A 25,293-nucleotide genomic window follows, 5' to 3' on the forward strand; every position below is an offset into this window, starting at 1 on the left:
GTCTCATTAGATTTCTCTCCCAGCAAAACAAATGCTGCTACCTTGACTCCCAAAAGCCCTTTTACAACCCAAGGCTGGATTCACACCCATGCATTTTTAGACCCCTTTCACACTGAGCTGCCCATAGCGTCAGCAGTAAAACTCCGATATTTTTACAACCGACGCTATGGGCAGATTTGCGGCGGATTTTGTGTGAAAGCCCTCGGGCTTTCCCACTGGAGACAATGGAGGATCTGTTTGAGGTCGGATTGCAGGCGCTATTTTTAACACTATAGCGCCTTCAATACACTCTCAGTGTGAAAGGGGTCTTAGTGCATTTTGCAGGTTTGCACTACAATCCATTTAACATGGTTTCCTATGGAACACGTTCTGTAGTGCAAAATGCAAAAAGCACCGAAAATGCATAGGTGTGAATCCAGCCTTAAGAAGCTGCTCCTGCAGAAAAAAACTTTACAGGCCTGCTCTTATGGTCACGGGGCTTAAAGCGGAGTTCCGGTAGGAAGGGGAGTGATCGTGCGGTGGTCATAAGATAAGCGGAGCTTTTCGCTTTTGGGTGGAACGCTGCTTTAATAAAAAAACATTTCTCACAGCAGGTATAAAGAAAAAAAAAAAGAAAGGCTGGGACGTGACATTAAAAAAAAAAAAAAAAAAAAAAAAAAAAGGACTATGCGGGTCTTGGGGTAAATTTGGGAACACCTCGACATACACTTTAAGCTTGGACAATATCTGCTTCCTAATAAATAAAAAAAAATAAAAAAATAAAATGATTCAGGTGTAATTTTTTTTTTCTTCCTTTTAAAAAAAATAAAATAAAAAGATATATATGTTATTGGACAAGTAGCACTCCCTTTCTCCCGGTGAAAAAAAACAACACTGCAAAAAGAGACAGAAGACGACACATTCAGCTATGGTATACAGATCCACTCTGGCAGTATAAAGAACATTATGTATTTATCAAAAAAAAAAAAAAACATGGTGAAGTGTATACTGCCCCATGCACCAGCTGTAGTTGCTGGTCTTGGGGTCAGCGCAAGTGCTCTTCTTTTATATCTCTTATGAAATCGTATGCTTAAAGAAAAAAAAAAAAAAAAAAATTTGTGAAGGGTGAGACTGCAGTTCAAATTAGAATTTCCAGCCCTGCTTTAAATAAAAAATAAAATAAAAAAATGCTACATTTAGCAGGGAAAGGACTGCATCCTGTAAACATTGGTTATCCACTGAACTCTCTGCTGTAAAACAAAGCTTACATCAAATGTCGCCTACTTAGATCCTGAACCTGTGCTGGTTTACTTTTTTTTTGTTTTTTTTTTAGATGGAGACCAAGTTTATCTAACAAATTTTAAAGAAAAATAGAAGTTAAGCCTAAAAGCTGCTTTCCCAGATCATAATCCGAGTTCCCAACTCTGCCGAACATTGTCATTTTTCCCATTAAATGGACCAAAAAAAAAAAGTTAAATTCTTGACAAAAATCAAGATATAGTTCTTTACATACAAAGACATCACTGATGTCATAGTGAAAAGTTCAAACTTCCAGTGAAAGACTAAGCAAACCCGAAGTTTATGATCAGATTTTGCGGCGGCTGCGTCCCCAAAACAGAACGTTCGTAGGAGGATGGAGTCACTCCGACTGCAGGGCTGTATGGTGTAGTGTGTGCGAACTTATAAAACTATTTGTGTCATTTGCAGAAAGACTGCTGAAGTCTGCCATGGATACAGCCATTTTGGCACTGGTAATATGGTGCGCATGGTTGTCAAAGTCTACACTTAGGTTATTTACAGACACGTCGTTGATGAAGGGTTCTGGGACGGAGATCCCCATTTTTATCCTTTTCGCCGGCCTCTCCATTTCCTCGCCACATAAGCTCACCGGGTTGACGTCAGGAGGATAAAATCCAGTCTCAAACAAGGTAAAGCAATCACTTTCGCCATTGCTGGGCAAGTTGAGCAGGTCTTCTGTGCCGACAGGCACGTGGTTCACTGAGCCTCGGGGCAATGAGTCTAGCGATGGGAAGCCATCATTTAAACAGATTACGTCTGTAGAATTGCATACGTTGACCACGCTGTGCGTCAGTGCTGAAAGAATCAAGGAACAGACAACTGTAAATATATATCTACTGCTGCTTCTCAGGTATGCATGCTTGGCACTGTCCTATACACAGCCTATAATACAGAGTATAAAAAGTTAATTGCAATGATGACCCACCTGTAAGGTCGTTCGCAGTTATATTCAGAATGTTAATCTGGGTGTCAGGCATGGACTCGGACCTATTCTGGCAGGTTAAGGCCAATGGATGCTCAACTCCTCCAAGTGCCTCTGCTTCATCTACCAATCTGTCCATGTAATCCCTAAATACAAGAAAGAACAGTGAATTCACATGGAAACAAGTGACATGGAAAAAAGGTGTCCTCGATGTGATTCTGATGCATGCGACCGGGAAAATCGATTACCGCCCGTAGCTGCAGGCATCATCCCTGTACCGTTTTTAGAGCGGGCGGTCGGCTTTCCAGTGATAACAACCGATGTGGCTAAAAGCTGCTCGGTTGTTATCCCGGAGGAGCGGGAGGGGATATCCCCCCCCTCTCCTGGCCGTTGTGACCGGGCCTCCCGTCCCACCGGGAGACCCGATCCGCGAACCGCTACTTCCAGCGGCTAGAGACAGACTGGAACGAAGCGTCAGCTTTGTTCCAGTATGTATGTAAACACAGAAGCAACGTCACTTCCGCTTTACTCGGCTGCCAATGGCGCCAGTTTAAAAAAATATGACAGTATTCAGAAACGCCGTTTTTGGCGATCTGAATACTTTGAAGTGCAAAGGAGGGATTTGGGATCTTTTAGACTCCTGATCCCTCCATAAAGAGTACCTGTCATCGCCTATTACTGTCACAAGGGATGTTTACATTTCTTGTGACAGCAATAAAAGTGATCAAACATTTTTTTTTTTTTTAACACAATGTAAAAAAAATAAAAAATAAATATGTTTTTTTAAAGCGCCCCTGTCCCCGCGAGCTCGCACAGCAAAGAAAACACGTACTCATGCCACGGACGCATATGTAAACGGTGTTCAAACCACACATGTGAGGTATAGCCGCGATCGTCAGAGCGAGAGAAATAATTCTAGCACTAGACCTCCTCTAACTCTAACCTGGTAATCGTTAATTTTTTTTAAAGCCTCGCCTATGGAGATTTTTTAGTTACCGTAGTTTGTCACCATTCCACAAGTGTGCATAGAGTGTCGCCTGTCCCACAATCCAGTGACGTGGCCACCTGAACCCTCCATTCTCTCCCCCGCCTGTCCACGTCGCTGGCAATACTACTGTAGGCATCCGGCTGTGACAGTTTGCAGTTTCACAGCCAGGTGCGCATGTCTAACTGCGCTGTCCTGCATAGCCGGGCAATCTTCTGGGACCTGTGATGTGTCCCAGAAGATCGCAGGGAGGAAGGGTCGCCTAGGCGGCCCAAGCGGAAGCTCGTCGGTAATCGTGATGCATTGCGGAATCGAATCGCTTACCAGATAATCGTAATCAAATAGAATTGTGAGACCAGTGAAGATGCGCACCCCTAGCTAATATTCATCAGCTGAACCACGCAAACAAAATAGTTTGGTCGGTCCACTGGGAAAAGATTTTTTATGTAGCTGTGTGGTCGATTTACTGGAGCGTGTAAAATCTGGAGCAGCTGTGCATAGAAACCAATCAGCTTCCGGGTTTAGGTCCCTGTTCACATCGGACCGATTTGACATGTCAAATTTTCTTATTCAAGTTCCCTTAGATTTCCCATTAATTCTGTAGTGCAAGGGCCTGCCTGATTGCATACAAATTGAAAGTGTTTAGATTTGACCAGAGCTGTATCCTGGCCTAGGCCAACAAGGCCCAGGCCTAGGCCAGCACTTTGCAGGGGGGCAGCACGGAAAGAGTCCCCGCCGGCTTGCGCTACACTGGTAGTGTAGTAGCAGTCTTATGGGGTGGACTGGGCTGAGAGGCAAATTAGTCTAGCGCCCCCATAAAGCACCTGCACTGCCTCTGGTATGCAGGCGGCCGGCATTCTGCAACTGGGGGGGGGGGGGTTCTGCTGCACCATTTCCATGGTTATATCTTCTTAGTCCTCTCCATAAAATTATCAGTAATTTGTGCTTAAAGTAGAACTATAGGCTACACTTTTACACTATGCCACCTTAAGTCAGAGAGGCAAGTACTGTATTCACAAAGTACTTGCCTCCTAACTTACAGCGGGCCAGGGTAAGCGCACCCAATTCAAATTAGGATGAGGGGGCGTGTTTTATGTTAATGGAGGGTGACCCGCCGTGATTGACGTTTTTTTTACGAACGGCGCATGCACCGTCTGTGTACATATCCCAGCGTGCATTGCTCCAAAGTACGCAGCAAGGACGTATTGGTTTCGACGTGAACGTAAATTACGTCTAGCCCTATTCACGGACGACTTACGCAAACGACGTAAAATTTTCAAATTTCGACTGATACGACGGCGTAAATCTTTCTGAATCTAGTTATTTGTTTTTAATTGTGGATAGATTAAAAGGGGGGGGGGTATGGCCACCCTAAATGTGCTCTATCATTGTTACCCTGTCATATGGGCTTCTTTTGGAGACTGGCTGTTTCAACATTACACAGGCCTGGTCCAGTGTTGTCACCATGGGAAATCTTCCCTAATATTGTCCATACAACCATCACTGGAGTGCATGTATGCACACAGAATGTGGCTGCAAAGATCAGGAAATCAGCAATACTGAGACACAACAAAGAATGGAAAAAAAAAAAATGTTTTTTTTGTTTACATAAAACAATTGCCCTTTTGTATTCATTCATCATACATGGCGCTTTAGCAACCTAAATATTATTCAGATATGGATTACTTTTACAGGTGCAGACTAAAACAGTAAAAAACATGTGGCCTTCTGCTTAGTGAGGAAACCAACCCATCACAGGCTTCACACAAGGTGACAAACAATCACTGGCATCATTAAAGGTTGTTGGCTTCATTTCGGGAATGTAAAAACCCCGTAACCCAAGGCAACACGTCAACATACACATACATCTCCAGACCAAAATCAACTTACGTTACTCCAGGATGATGGTGATATCTTTTCTTGCCAAATCTCGTTTGCTGGGCAAAATTGTCGTATCTCTCCGATTTCTTCCAGATGTAATAAAAAGCTACACATTCAGCTACTGTGCGGGTTCTCACCTGGGTAGTGGAAGAAGGTAAAATAATGAGAACTTCAATCCAAAAAAATAAATATACCTTCTAGACAGAGTAAGGTGATGGTCTCACGGCTTTTCAAAAACCATTACCATGCCACCGAAAGATGCAGCAAGGCAACAATCAATATAAAGTTAGTGAGGGTACTCGACTCTTCCCACTCTAGACCTGCCAGTCACAGGCTGTCATCATGGGAATTAAAAGATCTGAATGGCACATTCTTCAATTGCTTTGAAGGCAGGTTGAATGAGCAGCTGCTTTTGCACCTTCACAGATGATTATTTTGACAGCTTAGAATAGATGACTCTGGACCTAGAAATGTTACAAATGTGCACGTCAAGTGGAGCTCTAGATTTGTGTTTTTTTTTGTTTTACCTTTACATACATAATTCCCCTATATTCTATGCAGCGCTTCTATCCTTTTCTGCTAAAGAAGCTGCCATGGTGCAGAACATGTGATAGAGATATAGAGATATTACACACAGTATCTCACAAAAGTGAGTACACAACTCACATTTTTGTAAATATTACATCTTTTCATGTGACACTGAAGAAATGACACTTTGCTACAATGTAAAGTAGTGAGTGTACAGCTTGTATAACAGTGTAAATTTGCTGTCCCCTCAACACACAGCCATTAATGTCTAAACCACTGGCAACAAAAGTGAGTACACCCCCAAGTGAAAATTTCCAAATTGGGCCCAATTAGCCATTTTCCCTCCCCGATGTCATGTGACTCATTAGTGTTACAAGGTCTCAGGTGTGAATGGGGAGAAGGTGTGTGTAATTTGGTGTCACCGCTCTCACTCTCTCATACTGGTCACTGGAAGTTACATGGCACCTCATGGCAAAGAACTCTGAGGATCTGGAAAAAAAAATTATTGCTCTACATATTGTTGGATGTGGACGTGATATATTTGGATTTTGCAAAAGCGTTCGATACAGTTCCGCACACACGGCTCATGTGTAAGGTAAGGTCTACAGGATTGGATATATCAGTTTGTAAATGGATAGAAAACTGGATGAAAGACAGAATTCAGAGAGTCGTGGTTAATGATTCTTACTCTGAATGGTCCAAGGTTATCAGTGGTGTACCCCAAGGTTCAGTGCTGGGACCCTTACTTTTCAATATATTTATAAATGATATTGGGTCCGAGATCAAAAGTAACATTTCTGTCTTTGCAGATGACACCAAGCTATGCAGTGGAATAACGTCCTTACAGGATGTCTCCAATTTACAAGCCGACCTCAATGCTCTGTCTGATTGGGCGACTAAGTGGCAGATGAGGTTTAATGTAGATAAATGTAAAGTTATGCACTTGGGGGCTAAGAATATGCATGCATCATACATACTAGGGGGAGTACAACTGGGGGGATCTGTAGTGGAGAAGGATCTGGGGGTTTTAGTTGATCATAAGCTCAATAATAACATGCAATGCCAAGCTGCGGTTTCCAAAGCGAGCAAAGTCCTTTCTTGTATTAAGAGAGGTATGGACTCCAGAGACAGAGATATCATTTTGCCCCTGTACAAATCATTAGTAAGACCTCATCTGGAATATGCAGTTCAGTTTTGGGCACCAGTTCTCAAAAAGGATATAGGAGAACTGGAGAAAGTGCAGAGAAGAGCAACCAAACTGATAAGAGGCATGGAGGAGCTCAGCTATGAGGAAAGATTAGAGGAACTACATTTATTCACTCTTGAGAAGAGGAGAATAAGGGGGGATATGATCAACATGTACAAATATATAAGAGGTCCATACAGTGTACTTGGTGTTGAGTTATTCACTTTACGGTCATCACTGAGGACAAGGGGGCACTCTTTACGTCTAGAGCAAAAGAGATTTCACCTCCAAATACGGAAAGGTTTTTTCACAGTAAGAGCTGTGAAAATGTGGAACAGACTCCCTCCAGAGGTGGTTCTGGCCAGCTCAGTAGATTGCTTTAAGAAAGGTCTGGATTCTTTCCTAAATGTACAGAATATAGCTGAGTACTAAGATTTGTAGGTAAAGTTGATCCAGGGTAAATCCGATTGCCTCTCGGGGGATCAGGAAGGAATTTTTTCCCCTGCTGTAGCAAATTGGATCGTGCTCCGCTGTTTTTTTTTGCCTTCCTCTGGATCAACTGTGGGTATGGAGTTGGGTGTATAGGATTTTACTGTGTTTTTTATTTTGTTTTTTTTGTGGTTGAACTGGATGGACTTGTGTCTTTTTTCAACCTGACTAACTATGTAACTATGTAACTATGTAACATAAAGATGGCCTAGGCTATAAGAAGATTGCGAAGACCCTGAAACCGAGCTGCAGCACGGTGGCCAAGACCATACAGTGGTTTAACAGTACAGGTTCCACTCACAATAGACCTCGCCATGGTCGACCAAAGAAGTGGAGTGCACTTAGTCAGCGTCATATGCAGAGGTTGTCTTTGGCAAATAGATGTACGTGTGCTGCCAGCATATCTGCAAAAGTTGAAGGGGTGGGTGAGGGGTCAGCCTGTCAGTGTTCAGACGATACACCGCATAAAATTGGTCTGCATGTCTGTCGTCTCAGAAGGAAGCCTCTTCTAAAATATGATGTACCAGAAAGCCTGCAAACAGTTTGCTGAGGACAATCAAACTAAGGACTTAGATTACTGGAACCATGTCATGTGGTCTGATGAGACCAAGATCTACTTATTTGGTCCAGATGGTGTCAAGCGTGTGTGGCGGCAACCAGATGACAAGTACAAAAGACAAGTGTGTCTTGCTTACAGTCAAGCATGGTGGTGGGAGTGTCATGGTCTGGGGCTGCATGAGTTCTGCCGGCACTGGGGAGCTACAGATCATTGAGGGAACCATGAATGCCAATATGTACTGTGACATACTGAAGCAGAGCATGATCCCATTCCTTTGGAGACTGGGCTGCAGGGCAGTATTCCAACATAACGACCCAAAACACACCTCTAAGATGACCACTTCCTTGCTAAAGAAGCCTAGGGTAAAGGTGATGGACTGGCCAAGCATGTCCAAACCTAAACCCTATTAAGCATCTGTGGGGCATCCTCAAACAGAAGGTGGAGGAGCGCAAGGTCTCTAACATCCAGCCAGCTCTGTGATGTCATCATGGAGGAGGGGAAGAGGACTCCAATGGCAACCCGTGAAGCTCTGGTGAACTCCATGCCCAAGAGGGTTAAGGCAGTGCTGGAAAATAATGGGGGCCACACAAAATATTGACACTTTGGGCCCAATTTGGACATTTTCGCTAAGTGGTTTACTCACTTTTGTTGCCAGCAGTTTTAGACATTAATGGCTGTGTGTTGAGTTATTTTTAGGGGACTGCAAATTTACACTGTTATACAAGCTGTACACTCACTACTTTATATTGTAGCAGAGTGTCATTTCTTCAGTGTTGTCACATGAAGAGATATAATAAAATATTTACAAAACACACACACACACACACACACACACACACACACACACACACACTGTAAATTGCACATACATGCCATATCATTTTAAATGCCATTTGAGTGGCACTTAGGAAGCAGTATGGCTATACAATTAGCCATACACTGAGGTAGGCAATGAAAGGGCGTGTCTGTACTAATTCTGCCAAGAGTTCTAACCTTAGCTGATAGAGTGTGGCAAAAAAGGATTAGCACAGAATGAATTGAGATTGCACATGTTGATTTTCCAGCATTTTGCCCATCACCAGCACCATTGATGCACAGCCCTGTTATTACAAATGAATGTACAATCTAGTCACATTCATTGCACACTAATACAATGTGAAATACAGTTACCTTATTTTTCTGTATTAGATGAAAATCTTTCCCATGGATTAGAAGTGCATGTTCAAAATTTCTACATTCTTCCTCAGTCCAAGGCTTGAACTCTTCTGAAAAAAAAATGATAAAAAGAAAAATCAGTAACGTAGGCCTTATTTATTATTATTATTAGGTAGAAGTCAGGACATAGATAATTATATTTATCATATACACTTTAGCGTATCAAAGACAAAAAAAGTGTTAACTGAAATTCTACATTTCTTCTGGGTGTGCTGGAGGAAGCAATACAAAATACACACGTTAGAGAGGCCGCTGGCATGGCTTTTTCAGGGCTGTAAACTTGTCCTGATGCACTGTATTATGCAGACTGTACCCTCCATGCAAAAGTGGGTAGGTTAAATGGGCATCGCCCTTAAATACGAAAAGTTATATACCAACATAGAGGTAAACAATATAAATTTGATAAAGTGTGGGGCGATTTGGTTGGCAATATCAGGCTTGTCCCCTGTGGACTTAATTTTGGCCGGATTGTTACTATAAAGACATTTGACCCCCTGGTTTCCTGAGATTAAAGAGACGGAGGGAAATGTGTGGCAGGCGCTTGATTTTCACCAGTGACGATACTGATGTGCATGAGGGATAAATATTAACTGAACTATGTATTGAAGTGTGACAAAATATTGTTTTACTTGGATGGTGCATATTATTATGCATGGACTGTATGGCTTGTTGACTTTTCAATATACTTCTATCCGATATATAAAAAAAAAAAAAAAAAAAAAATAAAAGAAGAAAATTCTACATTACTGTTTACAGGCAATGACCAATGCAATCTTTGAGCTCTTACCATGCAACGCTCCTCTACTGCAAAACCTTTCCATTGCCTCTGGGAAGTCGTATTCACACTTGAAGAGCTCATGCAGAGCCTGCAAAATGGAAAGGACACAGTGAATCCAAATTCACCATATGCTTGAATAATTCTGCTCATGAACATTCTCAACATAACAGTGGCAGTCTCCTGCAATGCACCTCCCCTGGATTGATGTCATAGTACGATGGGGACTTTGGGTGGAGATATCTGGATAATGCCTGCAGGTATCATCCAGATATTGTTTATTTTCAGCTGGCGATTCCCTGCAAAGTAAAAGCCACCAGAGTGGCTGTTCAGCTGCCTTTACAGGCGACAGTAGGGTCTCTGGCCATCTCTCAGACCCTCAGAGTTCAGAAGCAACTTTCCGACATTACATTTGCCTGCACCGGAAGCAACCACTGCCGTTGTTTTTAGTTTGAAAGCCAGAGATCGATTTTTTGGGGGATCTCAGGCTTTCCAGCATAGAGGAGAAATGTGGGGACTTAGACCCCAAGATTTCTCCTGTAAAGAGGACCTGTCATGCCATATTTCTATTACATGTTTACATTCCTTGTAATACAAATAAAAAAAAAATGTAAAAGGGGAAAGCCTAAAAATAAATTAAAGAGCCCCCCGTCCCCTCGTGCGCGCACGCAGAAGCGAACGCATACATAGGTCGCACCCGCATATGTAATGGCTTTCAAACCACACATGAGAGGTATCACTGCAAACGCTAGAGCGAGAGAAATGATTCTAGCGCTATCCTCCTGTAACTCTAATCTGGTAACCTGTAAAAAAATAAAAAATTAAACGTAGCCCGTGGAGATTTTTTAAGTACTGAAGTTTGGTGCCATTCCACAAGTGTGCGCAATTTTAAAGCGTGACATGTTAGATATCCATTTACTCAGCGTAACACCTTTCAGATTATACAAAAAAATTTAAAATAAATTGGGGGAATATTGTTTTTTTTGCTTTAACGAAAGTGTTCTTTTTTCACGTTTGAAAAAATGCTGCACAAATACCCAATGACCGCCAATTTATTTCCCTAGGGCAAGGATCTCCAAACTATGGCCCTCCATTCATTCAGAAACTACAATTCCATCATGCCTGTGAATGTCAAGAGTTTTACAATGCCTCATGGGACGTATAGTTCTGCAACCGCTGCAGGGCCGTAGTTGGCGATCCCTGCCCTAGGGTCTCTGCTAAAAAAAAAAAATATATATATATATGTGTGTGGGGAGTTCTGAGTAATTTTCTAGCAAAAAATATAAAATAAAAAGGATGATTTTTACATTGTAGAAGAGAAATGCCAGAATTGGCCTGGGTGGCCAATGTTATTTTGTAACGCCACTACAGACCTGAACAGGGCAGTTTCCGGTAATAGGAGTCAATATGGCAGCTAAATCTCTAAAATGTAACAGCAGTTTTGGGGTAGAAGCGGACTGCCGAACTGGTTTACAGAAACAAAACAGTGCAGATCTTCAAATTGCAATATCCACATTTTCAAAGTCTGAGCCTGATATAAAACAGACTAGCTCCGGATGCTAGTTTCCCTCCCTCTCTTTAGTTTAGTGCAACGGCAAAGTTTTCTCCAAAACGGTGGTACAACAGCAGACTTTGTTGCCCAAGAATTACTATGTAAAATAAAATAAAAAAATACCACAACAGATAAAAGAATAAGTCACCTTGTTCGTTATCTTTGATGACCCCATCTGATACTCTATTGTGTATAATCCTTTTGTCCATCTTCATGGTTTCCAACAAAAAGCCTCCACTTTGCTCTCTGGAACAAATTCTGGACTCCAGATCAACTGATCTTGGTGTTCGTAGTCTGTAATGCATTTTATAAATTGATATTATGTAGTCTTTATTTATGCCACCCTCTTTGTAATGGCTGTGATGAAGGCTGGCCATACACAGTTCAAATCTCAATTCGAAACATTAATAGGACAAGCTAAATGTACAAAGTTGATTGATCAACTTTAGTACAAACAGCTTGCCGGATTCTCTTGCGATTATTGCTAGTAGCTACAAGTGATGATCATGGTCTTCTCCCGGCGGGGATGGCTTCCCTCACCCCCCGGGAGCAGACAATTGCTCCTCAGAAGGAGGGATGCCCCTGTCAGCACTGTGTTTGCAGGAAAGAAATTTGCATTGTGTATGGCCTGCCTTACAAAGCTTTCCCCAGACATTTCACAATACATTCCAAAGTATTGTCTACAAAATGCTGCTTTATGCGAGATGAAATGTCCATCTACTTACCAGATAAATATGCCATGTAATGTCCCTGAAAAGGTGGGATTTCTGCCTGATACTGTGAACCAACCATTATTTCCTAAAAGACACAGAAAGATAAAGCACCATTTACCATCAAATCATTTGAATGAGGAACCCCCTCTTTCTACATTCAGCAAAATTGAAGCAAACATTTGTGAACATCAGCATAATAAAATGCAGCCCAGCAGCCGATACCTTTATCCACAAGCAGTGATGGAAAAGCCCATATACACACACTTACCTTTCTTAATTCTTCTGAAGAATTTCCAATTTCTGTTTCCAAATCCTCAATTTCCCACTCTTTATCGCCATCATATGCTGTATTTGCTACACAGAAGGTTAAAAGACAAAATTTAGAATAAAATGGGCAAGGCTACTTTCTTCTTTTAAGCTCCAATATTTAGTAATCATGTTGATATTCAAAAACACATTTTGGACCAATTTTAGGAAGGTATTTTTGTAACACGCCTCTTAGTGCTCTTTAGAGATAATAGCAACACCATTTTTACAAAACCTTCAGCTGTTGGGGCTGCAATAGCATTATTTTTTTTTTTTTTAGATTAAAGCGGAGTTCCACCCAAAAATGAAACTTCCGCTTTTTGGAACCCTGTGTAATACAGGTATTTGGAACCCTGTACAATACAGGTATTTTGCTCCCACTTCCGGGCGTATACCCGAGCCACCCACGGGTATCTATGCCACTTCCTTTGCCCCCCCTTTCTGTCTTCTGGGGGACACACAGGTCTCAGAAGACAGCAGGGACCAGTGGGATCGCGCATACGCAGTAGGGAACCAGAAAGTGAAGCCGCAAGGCTACACTTCTTGATTCCCTTACCGAAGATGGCGGCAGCAGCACCCGAGCAATAGATCGGCTTTGGGTGCCGACATCTTGGGTCCTTATTTTAAAAGTCAGCAGCTCCAGTATTTGTAGTATTTGAACATTTTCAGCAATCACAGAAAATACCTGTTTCATTGCCATGGACACCAGAAAGATGTCTGCATATTTCTTTCAGTTTAGCCAACATTAGAGTAATATTACACATGTGGATTTGAAGAATCGTAAATTTGGTCAATTTAGCAGAAAAGGTCACTTTTAGTCAACAAAATAAATTTTTCTTGGATTTCAGTGGGGAACAAAAAAATTCTGAAACAGTTGGGTTATATTGAAAGGGATTTCTCTGTATAGACAGAAAAAAACACTGCGCTAACGTGTAAATAAATTAACAGTGAAAAAAATTAATTTCTGTGAAAAGCTGCCAGTATTAATACTAAAATACCATAGTAAACAAAGAAACAAAAAACAAGATAATACGGCGCTAATATTTAAACCTGTGAAAAATATATATGTGAAATATATCTTAAAAAGTTGAATGCAACATTCATAAAAATAAATGTAAAATAAATGACCAAAAGAATGATCAAAAATTTGATAAAAGAATTGACAATATGGTATTCAATGTGACAAATCCAACCATATAAATAAATGAAGTGACAAAGAAATAGTCCATAAAAAATCAGTGCAAATTAAGTCCAATTAAGGTGAGCATCTGTGATTAATCAGGAAAGGGATCCTCCACCAAAAAGGTTACCCAATGTGTGGGAAATGAAATCTCCTTACCAGAGACAAAGACCGGGCTTTCAACGGTCTAATTCAGCATAAGGATGTTTAAAGTCTTCCTTGAAAAGACTATTCCAGACACTGCTATGAATCACCAGTATTGATAACTCCAAAAGATAGAATCCCATTCAAATCCGCTCCAGTTAAACATTGGTGTTCATAAAAAATAAAGAATGGTAGGAAACCACATAGTGCATTACTGTGTAAACATTGAGCTTTAATAAAAACAGGTGTGCACTTACAGCAAAAACTTTGGAATCTCGCATGTGGGATATGGTATGGAAGGGATGGCGTTTCCTCAAGCCTCCGTTCGCTTCGTGTCTCCGTCCGTCGCGTGTCTCTCCCTCTAACGTGATGACGTCACTGTGGCTAAGCTCCTCCTACGCGTTTCGTCGCAATACGGACGTCTACGGGGATAGGCTGCCTTTTGTTATTCTGAGGAAATCACTGTTTGTTTGTCTGTGCCCATGTGGTAAATTAAACTAATGGGAGTGGTTTCTTAATAATCCCTAATAATCCCAAACATGGGCACAGACAAACAAACAGTGATTTCCTCAGAATAACAAAAGGCAGCCTATCCCCGTAGACGTCCGTATTGCGACGAAACGCGTAGGAGGAGCTTAGCCACAGTGACGTCATCACGTTAGAGGGAGAGACACGCGACGGACGGAGACACGAAGCGAACGGAGGCTTGAGGAAACGCCATCCCTTCCATACCATATCCCACATGCGAGATTCCAAAGTTTTTGCTGTAAGTGCACACCTGTTTTTATTAAAGCTCAATGTTTACACAGTAATGCACTATGTGGTTTCCTACCATTCTTTATTTTTTATGAACACCAATGTTTAACTGGAGCGGATTTGAATGGGATTCTATCTTTTGGAGTTATCAATACTGGTGATTCATAGCAGTGTCTGGAATAGTCTTTTCAAGGAAGACTTTAAACATCCTTATGCTGAATTAGACCGTTGAAAGCCCGGTCTTTGTCTCTGGTAAGGAGATTTCATTTCCCACACATTGGGTAACCTTTTTGGTGGAGGATCCCTTTCCTGATTAATCACAGATGCTCACCTTAATTGGACTTAATTTGCACTGATTTTTTATGGACTATTTCTTTGTCACTTCATTTATTTATATGGTTGGATTTGTCACATTGAATACCATATTGTCAATTCTTTTATCAAATTTTTGATCATTCTTTTGGTCATTTATTTTACATTTATTTTTATGAATGTTGCATTCAACTTTTTAAGATATATTTCACATATATATTTTTCACAGGTTTAAATATTAGCGCCGTATTATCTTGTTTTTAGTTGGGTTATATTGCCTCCTACGGAGGCTTACACACAGGGAAACAGGAAAATAAAGCAAGCCCTTGTATAACCCGTCCTCTATGGAGCATGCCTCAGTTTTTTGAGTAAGCAGTACTAAGGACCAGCAAAAAAAAAAAAAAAAAAAAAAAAAACCGACAAGACAGGTGTCCCATGGGGAAATTCTTTTTATGGGAAATATAAAAATGTTTTGTCTCATCTATTGAGAAACAGAAATTCAGAAACAGTTAGGATGCCCAAAAGCAGCCTCAAATTTTAAGTGACACCTAATGGTGCAAATAGTTGGCCCGAAGCCCCAGAATCTGCCTTCTCATCTTTATTTACAAAGTGAGTCTTCAGATTCACAAGGAGGTTTTTGCCATGGCTCTGGTCCTGGAAAGTGCTCCGGAGCCAACAGTACACAAAGGTCTGTGAAGCACCACAATGTAAAGCCCAGTGCCTAAAGGACATCTTCCATGCTAGCCCTACATGTCCTGTGGGGTCCAGATATGGTCTCCAAAGCTTTTGCTGAAGAAACAATCTATATAGCAACCCAAGCAGAAATGTAGCAAGGAAACTTCATTAAAGTCACCAAGGAAAAAAAAAAATACCATGAAGTGAGGAAGCTAGCAAAAAATATCTTCATGCTTGTCAATTTTCCAACCCCTGTAGGAGGCAGTATAAACCAAATGTTTCTGCATTCCTGTGTCCATCAATGGACGAGAAAGAAAACAAATTCACTGATTATATTTTTTATTTGCTTGCTTGCTTTAAAGATTTCTGAATGTAGGCAAAATAATATTTTAAATGCTTACATCTTAAAGGCCGAGGAAAAAAGTCTGGTGTTTCGTGCGACGTGACGGATGGAGTCAAATCATCAGCTGAAGACTGTGTTTCTTCATCATCACCTGACAAAAGGTCCTTTGCAATTTCCTCCTGAGAAGACAGAAATAGAGCTACCAAACGGTTCCACTGCAATCAAAAGGTATAGTAGAGCTGAAAGGATATTCTTTACATCTACATTACATGAGAAAATGTTTGTGAATACCCGATTCTTTCACAGTTATGAGATTGATGGACATCACACACCTAATCTCCCCACCCCCTTTGCAGTTATAACAGTAGGCACTCTTCTGAGAAGGCTTTCTAGGGACTTAAGGGTCAGCGCTCTGTGCAGACACCTCGAGTTCCTCCACATCAGACTCACAGGGGTTTATTTATTAACCGCCTAAGACCCGGACCAATATACAGGTAAAGGACCAGGCCCCTTTTTACGATTCGGCACTGCGTCGCTTTAACTGACAATTGCGCGGTCGTGCGACGTGGCTCCCAAATAAAATTGGCGTCTTTTTTTTCTTTTTTGCGCTATAATAACATACAAACAATAACAAAAGTAGATATTTGCTATAATATCACCAAAAAAAAAGATATATAAAAAAAAAACTTTTTTCATAATGGCAACAGCAGGAGACGGAACCCAGAAAGTCCCTCTGTGTCCAAAATGACAAGATTCTGGATAACTGAAACATGCCCTTCTACATCAACTGCACCTTGAAATGACTAGGACCCCCAATGTCCCGTACACACGATCGGATATGCCATCGGAAAAAACCTTAGATGATTTTTCCGATGGAATTCCACTCAAGCTTGGCTTGCATACACACGGTCACACAAAAGTTCTCTGGGAGAAAAGAAATTTTGGACAGCCGCACTCCAATAAAAGGTAAAAAGGTGGTGCCTTTTATTCTGGTAAAAAACTACTACAAAAGAAAGAAAAAAAAACAGCAAACAGTGGTGTAATAGAGCTAACTAATAAAGCTAATAGAGCTAATAGAGCTAACCAGCTATGACTTATGCCGCATACACACCATCACTTTATGTGATGAAAAAAAACGACACTTTCTGTGAAGTAAAAAATGACGTTTTTGAAACTTCAATTTTCAAAGACGAAGTTGCCTACACATCATCGTTTTTCTCACAATGTTCTTGCAAAGTGAGGTTACGTTCCACCACGTTTTACCATTGAAGCTTGCTTCATAAGTAGCTTCTGGGCATGCGTGGATGAAAAAACGTCTTAGAAAACAATGTTTTTTGCTACACACGGTCAATTTCTGTGAAGTAAAAAGTGCACTTTTGAAAAACGACACATAAAATTGAAGCATGCTTCAATTTTTTTTGGTCGTTTTTTACAAGACATAAAACAACGTTTTCTCCCACACACAGTCAATTAAAGTGACGTTTTTAAAAACGTCATTTTTTTTCATCACATAAAGTGATGGTGTGTACGCGGCATTAGCATAAAAAGGCACCACCTTTTATTGGAGTGCGGCTGTCCAAAATGTATTTTCTCCCATTTATGCTCTTTGCATTGCCTGCACCCTTTGGATTTTGGGCTATTTTATTCACCACTGAGGTACATCATCTGGAGCGGCGGTTCCTTCTTACAAAAGTTCTCTGGACTTTCATTCATCAAGAACGCGGTGACGTACAACACTACGACGAGCCGAGAAAAATTAAGTTCAATGCTTCCGAGCATGCGTCGGAATTGCTACAGACGATCCGATTTTCCAATAGAAATTTTTTCGATTGGAAAATTTGAGAACCAGCTCTCAATCTTTTGCTGGCGAAAATTCCAACAGCAAAAGTCAGATGTAGCCTTCACATGGTCAGAATTTCTGTTCAAAATCTCACATCAGACTTTTGCTATCGGAATTTCCGAACGTGTGTACAGGGCATTAGACTTTTTGCTCAATCCCTTTTTAATTTGGTTGTAGATTAAAAAAGGGTTTTACTTTTTTCTTCTAAATGTCACATGTCAAAGTTGGACCAAGAGGCCTAAAGCAGGCAGTTTGTTGCTACTTACTTTATCTAGCGTCATGTCAGGGAGCTCATCAGCCAACTCGCTGGGAGAGCTGCCAACGCTGGATCCTGCCAGAACTGGATCTGCAGGCTCGTAGACATAAATGGCTAATAAATCTTCCAAAGGCATGTTTCCTTCCTGCAAAGCACATTTTAAGATTAATGTTCACGTCCGAACCAACAGTTTGCACTGCGATTATTAATTTTTTTTAAATCACAAACAAATTACATAAAAATTAAGCCAAATGTAAACCTTTTCTAAATCTTCAATTTCAGAGCTGAAGTTTTTTCCGTCTTCCTTCATTTCTTCTTCTTCAAGAGTTCTCTCATCATCATAATCATGTACCAACATTTCAGCTGTAGGGTCAAAGTCATGATCTTCGGATGACAGAGAGCCAACTATAGAAGACAGGAAAGAAATACTCTGCTTAATGTCACAAAATGCTGAATTAGGGTTTGCTAGAAAGATATAGAAAAATTAGGATTATTGCAAATATACAAGCAAACTTGGGGACAAGAAGGGTTTCTAATACTCATAAAAATGATGATACAAAAATCAATTGTACCTGGACGTCATTATCATGCAAGATGACAGCTTAAAGCGGGGGTTCACCCTATATAAAAAAAAAAGCATTAAATTCGGCATAGTAGCGCGAGCTACAGTATGCCTGTCTGTATTTTTTTATCCCGGTACTCACTGTGCTATTGTACATTGAAGATTCCGGGGAATGGGCGTTCCTATGGAGAGAGAAGGTGATTGACGGCCGGCCCTGGCACGTCACGCTTCTCCGGAAATAGCCGAAATAGGCTTGGCTCTTCACGGCGCCTGCGCATAGCCTGTGCGCAGGCGCCGTGAAGAGCCGAGACCTACTCCGGCTGTCTTCGGGGAGCGTGACGTGCCAGAGCCGGCCGTCAATCATCCTCCCTCTCCATAGGCACTCCCATTCCCCGCGGGAGTCGGAATCTTGAATGTACAATAGCACAGTGAGTACGGAGATAAAAAAAATACAGACAGGCATACTGTAGCTCGCGCTACTATGCCGAATGTAATGCTGCACTGTTGTTAAGGAGGGTGAACCACCGCTTTAATAAAATAATGTTATCATCAGATACCCGATTATCCAGCATCAAGCCCTAAATTAATTTTCTTTAGGCTCGACACCAAAAGAATCCGGATAGCATCAGAATACACATAAAAACCTAAAGGCCCCTTTCACACTTGTGTGACTTGGGACTGCAAAGTCGCATGATGAGTCGTACCCTATTATTTCCAATGAGTACCATTCATATCTGTGCGACTTCATGTCACACCGACTTCAAAGTAGTCCATGTACTACTTTGGTCCGACTTTGATGCGAGTTGAGGTCCATAGACCTCAAGTTTACACTGGCATCCCCTGAAATTGTGACAAAATCGCATCAAAGTTCACGGTAAAATCATGCAAGTCGTGGCAGTGTGAAAGGGGCCTAACTGAAATCAGGGATCCTGACATTTAACATTAGGGCTCGGTTCACACTGGTGCGATAGGGGAACCCTGCAAGTTGCACAGTGGTCCACACTACCATATGTGAAATGCTGGGAGTGTCAATACAAAGTTAATGACACCCCCAGATCGGTTTGCATATCACAGTGCAAACTGTCAGTTCAGTCATGAATCAGATCACCTGCAATCCGATTCTGGTGCGGACCAAAAAAAAGGTCCTGCATGACTTTGGTGCAAATGCGATGCAAATTCAGCCATACAATCTGTATGGCTGAATTTGCATCACAAGTGATATCGCACAGTACACCAGTGTGAACCGGGACCAATGCGGAGTCTATTCAACCAACAAACATGCTATCAGCAGATATTTGAAAGGGCTAATCCAATAAAAAAAAAATAATAATAATAATAATAATAATAATAATAATAATAATAATAATAATAATAATAACAACAACAACAACAACAACAACTATTCCCAGGAACTACATTTACATTTTTCCTCGAGTGTAGAAATCCTTAATTCAAAACCTGGTTTTAGCGTACAAGATAATTAATAGTATTTGCGGTTATTGTAATATTTAAGGTTTCCAAAGTGCCTGCCAAGGCTGAACAGATTGTGAAGTCAACATTTAACACATTTATATATTAAATACCATTTTGGCTTAAATTCCAGCTATCTGTAGTCAACAGATCTAGTCGGTCTCTTGATATTGTTTTTTGCCTTTACTAAATAAGCCACTGAAACCGGATCCGCTTATATTTTACCTTGGACGATGCCCTGTGAACCCTATGCGAATACTCTGATCAGCATCATTTAGATACAATCTGTGAAACCAAACCTCTGTAATCATCGTGTCTAAGGCTGGGCTCACACTTTCGACGGATGTGGCTCGCAGCAGGGAGTCAGTTGCGTCCCTGTTCTCCGTTTCAGGAAATCATTTTTGCCTGAATTCGGCCCCAAAATGGAGCCAAAGATGCACAGCGTTCCTGTGCAAGCCTGTCCGCGAGCAGAGATATGTGACCAGGCTCCATAGAGAGCCGATCACAACCTCCTGTCATGTGAATTGGATGCGGTGGAAACCTGCATTCAATTTGCATAGGTGTGAAGCCAGCCTAATAGAATAAGAGGCTGCATTTTTTTTCAGATTACATTTTTTTAGAGATAACTCTTAATATAAAACTGGCAAAACAAAGATTTACTTTAAAAAAAAAACAAAAAAATAAATTTTTCAAATTTTTCTTCTTTTACAGACATACATAATAATAAAAAAAAAAAGCATAAAATCAAAAACGTATGGTGCTTGATCAGAGGTGTACATGTCCAGGCCCACATACACCGACCCTGGAGGCAGACGTTTTCCAGACAAATCCCACCTCAGAGGCCACAAGTCTACTTTAAAGTAAACCCATAAGCCACATTCAAAGTCTTTCTAAGGCTCCATTTAATCTTGCGGGACTCCAAAGTTGCACGATTCCCAGGGCAACTTTGGAGCGCAACTGCTTTTCACTCAAGGACCCAAGTTTCATCAAAGTAGTGCAAGCACCTTTTTTAAAGTCATTGCAACTTTAAAAGGCGCACCGATTGGAAAGAGGCTGCCACTTGTCATGCGACTTTGGACACAGTTATATGACAAGTCGCACACGGGTGAATGGAGCCTAAAAGGAAAAGTCCCATCTAAGAACAAGACCTCTGCAAAACCAGAAACATCTCTTTGTATTTCCTCTCATCCTGTTGTCACCAATGGCTTGATTTCTTAAGCTTCTAGGCTAAGCCACAGCTCTAATTCCTGCTCATTCATAGCCTTCCTATCTACTGGATTGGGTGGGGGGGGGGGGGGGGGGAATGCTTTAGCCTAGAAGTCCAGAAAAGTCAAGCCCCTAGTAACAATGTGAAACTAAGGTAGGAGCACCGAGATATCAGGACAAAACGTTTACTTTAAAATTGCTTAAAAGGGCAAGTTCACCTTTACACAAAAATCTGTAAGGTGAACTTACACAGGACCACTTCCTCACACCCCCCCGGAGCACGGCGGTCACCCGCTAAGAGACATCAGGTCACTGCTTGACCGGTCCAGGGCTTAGAAATCCCCCACAGTTTAATCTCTAAAACATACCTCATAAGTAGGTACGTTTAGGAGCATTCTAATTGGTCGGCGCCGTCTCATGGGCAGCGCTGACTAATCAGAACCCAGATAGCTTGTCCGGTCACCATAGGCCAAGAGGAGAGAAAGCCGCAGAGATGTCAAAATGTGTAAGTTCACCTTGTAGATTTTCTGTAAAGGTGAACCTACACTTTAAAATGGCTGATGTGTTTGATTAAAGTGATACTACCACCCAAGAATCGCCTGCTGGCTTTTTAACGCTCACAAATGGTAACATTTGCCTATAGTAGTACGTCTCACCCTGCCACAGCCATTTGTAATAACTGTGAGCGGTGGTGGAGATCTCTCACCATCGATGTCAACTGTGAAACATCAAAAGCCAGCATATGATTCAACTTGTTACCCACCACACAATATCAGGTGACAGGTCTGTCTTTAAATCTCAGCGATGGATGGAAGACTAGCTGTTAATGTCCTGTTCTTGGTTCACTAATCAAAATGGTTTCCAATCCGAACACACAATTCATATTTATACTCAATGCTTCCTTCACAAGAGAACCTGGTGAATTCTGTGTTCTGCCCGAGTTGGAATGAAGCGACACTGGCATGCAGATTAACAACCAGATTCCCTCCATTCCTGAATTGCAGTGCCGAATTATTCTTTTATACTAAAATACTGCCAAAAAGGATAAAAGACCTTGAAGTAGCAGAATTTTTTTTTTTTTAATGTACTGGTCCAAGATATTCAAAAACACTTAGGGGGGTGGGCAATTGAAGCCTGGATTTGTGTCAGCCCTGAAGCCAATAACCAACACAAAAATTATTATATTAAATTGTGGTGATCATTACAGAAATGTAAAGTTTGCTGACAAATCTTCTCCCTTCAACCTCTTAAAGCACCAGTCTCACTTAAGCATTTGTTCAAAATAAAATAAAAAATATTGTTTAATATATTACCTTCACTTTCTCTTTGTCATTCTGATTGAATAATTCATTGTGAAATGCTTCAGTAGTTATCTATTTCAGAGAAAAATTGAAATAAAACAATATATTTTCGAGACTTACATAAAAGTTCCTAAGTGTGACTAACTTAAGCTTGCGGTCTCATTAACAAATACAGTTGTTTTCCATGCACATATTTCCTAAATGTAACCCCTCTACAACAGGCATGGCGTGATCATGTGTCATGTATGCTAGTCACGATTTGATTTCCCCACCAATGTGAGTAATAATTTATTTAAACAATGGTTACATATAACGGTTGCAATTAACATATTGCAGAGCAAACAAAACTGGAGCTGCTGCGCCCATCAAAGGGATTCCCTGGGAAATAGGATTAAGAAAGCGCATCTGTTTGCCGAGTGCATCAGCCCCACTTCTGCGCCAACTTCCAGAAATCATTCATTTTATTTAACTAGAGAAACAAGACACCACTGCTAATGCAATAGCTTTACTTTCATTCCTTAACAATTTGCATGCTGGTCTTGTTATAAGATCGATTCATAAAAACTGGGACAAAAGTAATTTCCAAAAGTTTGATGGACCGCTATCCAATTAAACGTGCAGACAGGTAATGTGGAGTTTCAATTTTGTGAATATAGTTTCGAATCAATTTTACATTTTGAAGCTTTTTCAATTGATAAGATTCTCTTGCTGAACGTTTTAACAGAACTGATTGAAAAACAGATTTCAGGTGAAGCTACTGAGCTCTGTAAACAAGGTTTTTCTCAGTGTAAGCAGTTTAGCATAGACAGGTAACCATTATAACCCCCTTTAAGAAAGTACCATTTATACATTTTTTTTATTTTATTTTTTTAATAAAAGCACAGAGTCCCATCTCCTGTTTAAGCTGAGCTTAAATGTATATTATAATTATGCCATTTTTGTTAATTTTTTTTTTTTTTTTAAACAAGAACATTTACTTTATTTTATTATTACTGACATTATAGTGGTTAAATATTATCATGAATTATATTATAGTCAAGAACTATTTTTATTGTAACTTTTGTCATGCGAGTTGTGTGTATTAATAGCAACATTTAATATTTCTGGTAGTCTTGGAAAATTATAGCTGGCTGCAGACTGGTTAATAAAAGTCACAGTCAGACCAGGCTCGGGCAAGATTGTGACAATGAAGTTGGGACCCCGCCCACATGCCTGGACAAGCACCCAGTTCAGCCTCTCAGCGGGCCGCTGAGATCCTGAGCCTGGTGCTCCCGCCCACTCCATCACCCAGTGCTTCAGTAAATGAAGGGGGCAGAGCAGACAGCCACCAGCTCTATGCACATGGAGCTGTGAGAACCGAGCGATCTGCAGCAGCCTACTAGCTTTCCCACTGCAAAGATTTGATTAGGTTAAAAATATATTATATATATATATATATATATATATATATATATATATATATATATATATATATATATATATATATATATATATATATATATATATATGGAAATATTTAATCTCCCTGTGTTCTCTGCAGAAGCCGTTTTATTCCCTTTTGAATTTGGAAAGTAAGCGCCACACAAGTAATAGACCCAAGGTGTTCAAATTGCTTAACACATTTAAGCATTTTCCCAGAGACTAATAAAGTTATTTTTACTCAAATTTTTTTTAGCAACATTGAAAAGAGGGCACTTAAGACTATTCCTTAAATGCAATACCAATTAAGAGCACATTTCCATTGTTTGTATTTGACGTTAATTATTATAGCATTTCTACACACTTAAAATACATTTAAACAATACTGAATATACATTTTAGCAAGTTTTATTTTTGCAGTTTCACTTGTACTATTTTGCCAAGTGGGACTGGTGCTATTAGTTTTAAAAATCATCATCTTTGACAGAAAATAAAAATGTCATCTCCTGAAGTGAACTTCTTCACTTAAATACTGCAAAAGCAGTGAAGGGAAGATATATGCTGTATTTGTACTTCCAATGATGAAAGTTTTAGTCTATGTTAGCGGTAACATATCACTGTAAGTAGTTATTACTTGTAATGATAATATTCTATAGATGTCACATGCCTTTTTATATTTTCTACAAACTTGAATGCAGACAAGGCTCTACAGAAAGCTAACAGTCTACAGGAGACCTGCATGGCAAAAAAAGTGCATTTATTTTTTTTGTTAAAGCGGGGGTTCACCCTATCGACGGGAAAAAAAAAAAAAATTTCTTTTACCTTTAAATCAGGCATTGTAGCGCGAGCTACAGTATGCCTGTCCCGAATTTTTTCCCCCCATACTCACCTTGTAGTCGTCCATCGAAGATACCGGGGAATGGGCGTGCCTCTGGAGACGGAGGATGATTGACGGCCGGCTCTGGCGCGTCACGCTTCTCCGGAAATAGCCGAAATAGGCTTGGTCTTCACGACGCGTGCGCATAGCCTGTGCGCACGCGCCGTGAAGAGCCGAGACCTACTCCGGCTGTCTTCGGGGAGAGTGACGTGCCAGGGCCGGCCGTCAATCATCCTCCCTCTCCATAGGCACGCCCATTCCCCGCGGGAGCCGAAATCTACGATGGACGACTACGAGGTGAGTACGGGGTTAAAAAAAATCGGGACAGGCATACTGTAGCTTGCGCTACAATGCCTGTCTCGATGGTAACATCAAGTACGAGAGGGTGAACTACCGCTTTAAAAGGTGAACTTATCCTTTAAGCTGGCCATACATTATACAATTTTCTTTAGATTTACCTTCAACTATATAGTGCGAGGGCCTGCCTGATTGCATACAAATGGAAAGTCTTTAGGTTTGACCTCATATTTTACGGTTTTGGTAAAGGAAAAATACCTGCCCCC

General features: G+C 40.8%; 1 protein-coding gene across 1 annotated transcript; it reads right to left on the bottom strand.

Annotated features, from left to right (window-relative positions):
• Nucleotides 1–650: 650 nt before the first annotated feature.
• Nucleotides 651–23,817, bottom strand: MIER3 (MIER family member 3). Its single transcript, XM_040345512.1, has 12 exons — nt 22,447–23,817; nt 18,155–18,300; nt 17,906–18,040; nt 15,858–15,978; nt 12,352–12,437; nt 12,096–12,168; nt 11,585–11,664; nt 9,831–9,909; nt 8,999–9,093; nt 5,076–5,203; nt 2,204–2,346; nt 651–2,073 (listed from the first exon to the last, which is right to left on the bottom strand). The coding sequence occupies exons 2-12, from the start codon at nt 18,251–18,253 to the stop codon at nt 1,619–1,621; spliced, it is 1,494 nt and encodes a 497-aa protein (XP_040201446.1). The 5' UTR covers nt 18,254–18,300; nt 22,447–23,817; the 3' UTR covers nt 651–1,618.
• Nucleotides 23,818–25,293: the final 1,476 nt, after the last annotated feature.

This window comes from Rana temporaria, chromosome 1 (assembly GCF_905171775.1).
Source record: "Rana temporaria chromosome 1, aRanTem1.1, whole genome shotgun sequence".
Lineage (NCBI taxonomy): Eukaryota > Metazoa > Chordata > Amphibia > Anura > Ranidae > Rana > Rana temporaria.